The sequence below is a fragment of the Atta colombica genome, unplaced genomic scaffold (assembly GCF_001594045.1).
Source record: "Atta colombica isolate Treedump-2 unplaced genomic scaffold, Acol1.0 scaffold140, whole genome shotgun sequence".
Taxonomy (NCBI): Eukaryota; Metazoa; Arthropoda; class Insecta; order Hymenoptera; family Formicidae; genus Atta; species Atta colombica.
The window spans coordinates 243,968-250,486 of record NW_017259229.1 but is presented as its reverse complement, the minus strand read 5'-3'; the positions used below and the strand labels follow the sequence as shown (position 1 = coordinate 250,486).

Here is a 6,519-nt window from a genome sequence, read left to right as displayed (position 1 = left end):
TAAATATATGACTTTAAATCTTATTCTAAAAAAATACAATATCTAAGTAAAAAAATAATTTATAAAAATAGTTTTGTGCACTCATACGTTCCTACATCATTGATAAAATCTATTTAATCTATTTTGATAACTAATAAACATCTGTGAAAGAGAATACTCTGACGTATGCATTTCTACGTGGCTACCGGTGTCGCGCGAAAGAATTTCGAAACTGCTAATGGGCGAGATACTAGATTGTGCTTCCAGTGAGTAGGGTGGCGGAATGCGATTTGCGTGCTTAAAGGATCGTTCGGAGGTGGAATCGCGCGAATGATGGAATGAGAAAGAAAAAGAGAGAGAAGGCCTGTCCGTCTTGTGGAGAAGTGCCATGGAGGTGAACGAGAGCGAAGAGCTGACAGTCGAACGAACGGGTCAAGATCGGGAGAGAGAGACTGACTGAAGTATAATCAGGTTTCGACTGAGTCCGCGGCCGCGTGTAATAACAGTAATCCCTCCCTGCGCCGGTAATTTGGCTGTTCGCTCAAAAACTCCAAATTATAGAAGCTGCTGTCATTAGGCCGCGGCGAGCACTGTACGCGCAGCATCGCGTTGCGTTCGTCCGCTTCCCCGAACTCGACAGAATTTTGGGGGAAACTCGACAGCAAGTTCACGTCCGATCGTTAGCGATAACGTTCTCTTGACGTTGACAAACCCCGCGGCCTGGACATTTTACAGAACTTTCGGTGCTCGAAGTATGAGGATGATACGATGTTCAACGGTTCTTCACTTGGATACTTCTTGTTAGAGTTAAGTAGCTGTCAAGATAGTCTGTGATGCGATTTTCGAAGTGAAAGTAATTGGCAAGTAGAAAACAAGTAAAGAATAAAAGAAAAGTATAATAGAGATCTTTTATCATGACGTATTGATTAGCATATTGCGTACGGAAAAAATGATTTTGCTGAAATATTTGAAAATTCAGTTAGAAAGATCTGAAAATAATTTTAAACTATCAAGGTAATTATGTAGAAAATTCAGAGTAACTGCAAAAGATTTTGATATTTTATCAGCTTTAGCAGCCTACATAATTATTTTGATAATTTTCAACAAATCATTCATAGCTAAATCTTTAGATACTTTAACGAGACTGTTCTTTCAATATATAATTTGATCTGCTTCTAAAATCTTCTTTCTCACAGTTCGTATAATTCAAACAATCACAGATATTAAAAACACATTATTATTTAAAAAAAAAATTTCAGCGTTATACATAATTTTTGCAAACAAAAGTTTGAATAAATTGCACTCGTAAGCCACAACAATGTTAAAATTGTATACAATTAACTCTAAATATTCTCAGCAGTATTTATTAAATCGAGAAAGCCTCGCTGTACACGACATCCACCGCTATACACAATAGCTTTATCGATTGTCGCAGTCTTTGATAATTCATTCGCACATTCGGAGATCGAAACAAAGCGATATACTGCCCGCGCGAAATAGTATCAATCGAAATAGAATTTCACAGAATGACACTCTAAACGTGTGCTTATATACTTTCTAAAGTGCATTCGCCTAGAATCGGCGGAGCCCGAGGGAAGGACTTCTTTGAGCGAAGGGATCCTTAGGAGCTAAAGCAACCGAAGAAGCGTAAGGGAATGAACCGGGCTGAAACCCTGCAGGCATTTTCTGGCATAGAGCCCCGTTCGTTCTCCGTGCTTCTCTCTTTCTCCTCTCTCGTATCGTATCAAAGACGACTCGAGGGAAAGGAATGAGAAGAAGATCGTCGATCGTTGCCCGTATGCCTCGAACGACCGTTTAAAACTCCATTACGCTCGTTCGTGATCCTTAGCGCGATCACGGGGTACGCTCCTCACCGTAGAAGGCATCTACGTGAACTGGAAAAGGGTTCGACCGATTACTCAACGTGACACGTTGATCTCGAAGCTACGGGGAAGGAATGAGATCGTCTTCAACGTAAAGAAATTGACGATGCTTCTTGAGCCTGCGGGTCCACGATCGTAATCGTAGAAATACATTGTGCTAGAATAAATATTCGAATAAGCCCTTACAATGTTACAAATATCAAAGGAGCAATGGCAACTCAATTCTTTATGTCAATAACGTTCTTATTGTTTTGAACTTCTATGTACGTCAAAATATAAATTAATTCATTTTTGTAATTGAATTGCTTCGTCACGAAGCGAACAACATCCATATCAATGCATTTAAATTTGAGTCAATTTCACATTTCTTGAGTTAGATTGTTTCTTCATCATTTTAGTTAACAATATGAAAAAAGGAGCATAAAAACCGCAATCACAAAATCCATAATCTTCAAAATTATAAGATATATTTTAGTTAAATTAATGATACATTGATTAAGACTCATTAGAAGTAGTGATAATGTATATAAGTTTAAATGTGTGAAGCAATTATACAAATTTCTTTTTTTCTAGATTTTTGTATAATTATTATTAAAATATGTCCGTGGCTACACTTATTATCAAAGTAAAAAATGGATACTTCTCGCGATTCGCATCGATTAATAGTGATACTAATTGCATAGTGTATCTTTATATTTTAAAACAAACTTTTTTTTTCATTCCTTTTAAAAACATATTTTGTTTAAAAAACTAAATATTCGTCACGTTACTTTTCTATAAATTTATAAAAATTCATAAAGCCTTTCTCGTCGGACGCCATAAAAGTCAAAGTTTTTTTCAATGAGAAAACGTAAGATATATTAATAAAAGTTCCAACAGCCTTCAAAAATTAATTCAGTAAATTAATCATGTCTCCTGCCTCGCGATACTTTATGAAGACATTTAAGTGGGCACACAAGACATCAAGTGGTTGAAGTTAATGGGCTACCCTGTATACGTATATCAGTTGCTAGCCTTCGCACATGTTCGCCTTGAGTATCGGCGAGTCTGCGAAGTACTCTGCATTTGGAAGTGCGTCTGTAATGTGTCGTTGAGACCGCGATCCATTTCGAGGTTAACAAGGTTGCGGAAGACGCGGTTCGGAAGAACACGGGCTCGAAGGAGAAACTCGGCACGGTAAGATTTTAGTCTTCCGCTTCTACGCAATCAGCCGAGCCGCTCCATCTCTGTCGGCTTAGCGGCCAACTACCCTAGGTGCATCCTCCTTTTGATGCATCGAACGCGCCGTGCGATTTAGCAACCCCTGGCGATTCGCACACATCCGCACGTAACGCGCGTGTACGCACTCATGCACGCAGGGCGCGTGCTCGCGAGCGAAAGAGAAGCACCTGAGAGCATGCGAGAGCGTCATGAGAGGATTAAGAGCTTACCAGATTGGTGCAGATTGCCTTAATTTCTCAAGCGTCCGAGCGAGACACACAATCTCGCGGCGCGAAGCGATGAAAAAATTCTCTGGCACTTGATTTGCTAACGCAATGAGATACTAACGAAACGCACCTGTTTTCTTCTTTTTAGCTAAATCGACGTTGCGATTTCTTCGGTAAGATTATGGCACTAATCACATGTTAACTCTGAGTATATTAATTTATAAAATTTTTTACAATATTTTAAAGATGCTTTAAAAATATTTAAAAATTAGTATCTTTTGTATTGTTATATTACTTACTAATTTAATTTGTAATATTATAATACGTACTCCAGCTTTGGTTTAGAACTGTGTTTCAAGGTAATAATCGGGAAGATACACGTAAAAAAAAAATCATTAAGCATCAAGATTCATTTTGAATATTTTACTTGTTTTATTTCTCAATCATAATTCTTTACTTATTATTTTATTAAAAAATATTCGCTTAATTTTATAATCTATTTTCATCTACCATTCGAAGAAATCATATTATTTTGCAGAAAATAAAATATAGAGCATTATATACTACTTTTAGAAATATCAATTGTATATTGATATTCAATGTGTATAACACGTAAGTATTCTTAAAGTGGAATTTTGAAAGTTTAAACGTTTCTACTTGCTTAATTATTTGCCAATTTGTTCACACCTTTTTTTTTAAGCAATCAACCCACTGAACTACAGAACAACAGCAAAACTATGCATAGCTATGCTGCAAATCTTAATTCCATTAACACACGCGAGCTTGATTAAACGTAACAAAACTTTTAGGACACATCAATTATCAAACTCAACTACATCAACATGATAAAATATCGTGTAAAAATAAAAAAAATCATAAATTAATGTTTCTATTATGTCTCACGAGAATAAGAAATATCAAAATATATTAAAAATTATTTTTTAAATGTAATATATGCATTATATAAGATTTTGTAGACTTGTTAACCAACTTGATATTTTGACAGATAAAATTGTATTTAGATCAAACTACACAGGATGCTTTCTAATAATATTACGAAATACATAATTATCAAGTCGTCAAACACGAATGTACGTATCTCTATAAACAGATAGGAACTTACATTGCAATACAGTTTCCTCGAATAATCATGGTGTAACCGTTTGCGTCTAGAAAAACTAAATTGGCGTGAGACAGAAAGCACAAAGAAGGAGCATCGCACGTTCGATTTGATGCGGGAAAAATAGCCTGATACACGTGTTCCAGAACAAACAAACACGCGACCATACATCTTATTCCGGCTCCATCATTGTTAATATATAACCGTATCTTGTCTGACAAATCACAAATGATCGTTTGCAGGCTTCTGGCTTCTCTCTAATTCGCCGCATATGCATAGGAAATAACATTTTCTGGCGACCCGTGCACCTGCAATTTCGTCGGTCATCAGTCGCAACATTATGAACGTAACGACGGATCTTTTGTGATGTGCCTCTATTATTACGCCTTGAAAACTGCTTCATGGTACTGAACATTATTTCCTTTTGCGATGAAAGCATTATTTTAATCATAATGCGATCATCGTTTTCATATGTCGAATAAAACTTGAAAGACAAGAAATTATAGAAAAGTCAAGATAATATTATATAGGAGTCGAGATAATATTATATAGAAATACAATATTATATAATTTCTATTAAATAAAACTATTAAGTTTATAAGCCATGAGAAACAATAATTTTGCACGGACACAATCTGACAAATACGTTAATCAAACAAACATGATTAAATCAGAATTAGATTCTTATTATATTTTATTTTTCTTGAGCATAAATGTTTTTAGGAAAAATAAATAAACTTTAATATTAATTCAACCAAATATGTCATATAATATTTGATTAACTATCGAATAAATTAAAATAATGTGTTTAAAATATTCCATAATAAAAGATAGAAATTAATTATATTTAATAAAAGTATAATTTCGTAAAAGTATAATTTCTATGATAATAAATCGTTTATAATCAATTAATAATACAAAATCAAGTGTAAGCGTACTCAAATTATTCATGCGAGAACGTCTAATCTCTGAATGAATACTGAGGTACGTCTGTGAATCAGTCATCGACTTAACTTTACGAGCAAACGCACAACTTTACGTGCGAACACTCGGCTTCGTTTCCCCATTAGCATGGGCTTCGGACGCGTGAATTATGTATGCGTTTCGAACTGCGATACTTCGGAGCCTTTCAGAACTAATCCCATAGTCTGTTTTTTAAGTCACTTCAATAATTGAGCGTGCGGAAAACATTCACCAATTAAACCATAAAATGTTAAATCACACTGAAAGGACTAATTTTAAGATTTTTACGCGAGACAGCGATTATGCGCGATTTTATATTTTGTAAAATTATATTTTCTGTTATAGTTTATTAATATTTCGTAAAAGTTTATTTTTATATACGAATATTTTTTGTCTTTTTAATTACATTTTTAATTATGATAATCTTGTATTTATTCCCTTCCTTATTTAGTCAATAATTATTTCCTACTCTTCTTAATTACATTAGAATGTGCAACATCACCATCATCTTACTCATTAATTAAACATTTACTTCTCTTTGTGAGCAAAACTCGCTGCCGTAATGTTCATTGGTTTTCAAAAGTCCTTTTAAACATAAATCTTCGTTTATCTCCTATTTTTATATTTGTAAGGTCAATATTCCTCTTCAATATTTAAAGTCTTTATTTAAGTATGTCAATTTGATATTCCTAAACGCATTTCTAATCCTAAATACATCAGATCATTACACTTCATCTCAATACTTTAAAACGAGAACGACTTGTATCATTTTACAACTCAAAGATAAAAAGGATCGAGTGTCACGCATGTAGCACTACCTTCTTTCCGTTTCTGAGTCACAAAATAACATCAGTCGTTCTCGTTCCGTCTGTCGTATCGATTTAACGGACTCGCACCGACCTCTTTCCGTTCCGACGCCGTCTCTTGGTGGCGTAGACGGTCCCCAGCTGGCTCATGGCGACGGGGTTGTTGGGGCCCGATGCCGACGTCGGAGTCGGCACCGGCGCCGAGGTAGGCGTCATCGCGGGATCAACGACGTGGGGCTGAGGGTGAGTGGCGGTCAGGGTGAGTTGCGATCCCGGGGGATAGCATGCCGCTGTCACGTAATCCGTCGGCGCGAGGGACGCGGTCGGCGGTCCACAGATCC

At 35.9% G+C, this 6,519-nt stretch overlaps 1 protein-coding gene across 1 annotated transcript in view; it reads right to left on the bottom strand.

Moving 5' to 3' along the window:
• LOC108684846 (aryl hydrocarbon receptor protein 1) overlaps positions 1-6,343 on the bottom strand; it is a 205,376-nt gene extending 199,033 nt beyond the window's left edge. Inside the window, exon 1 of the mRNA XM_018189375.1 lies at positions 6,273-6,343. Within this exon, the coding sequence (XP_018044864.1) occupies positions 6,273-6,328 (56 nt within the window). The 5' untranslated portion in view covers positions 6,329-6,343. The remainder of the gene's footprint in view (positions 1-6,272) is intronic.
• Positions 6,344-6,519: the final 176 nt, after the last annotated feature.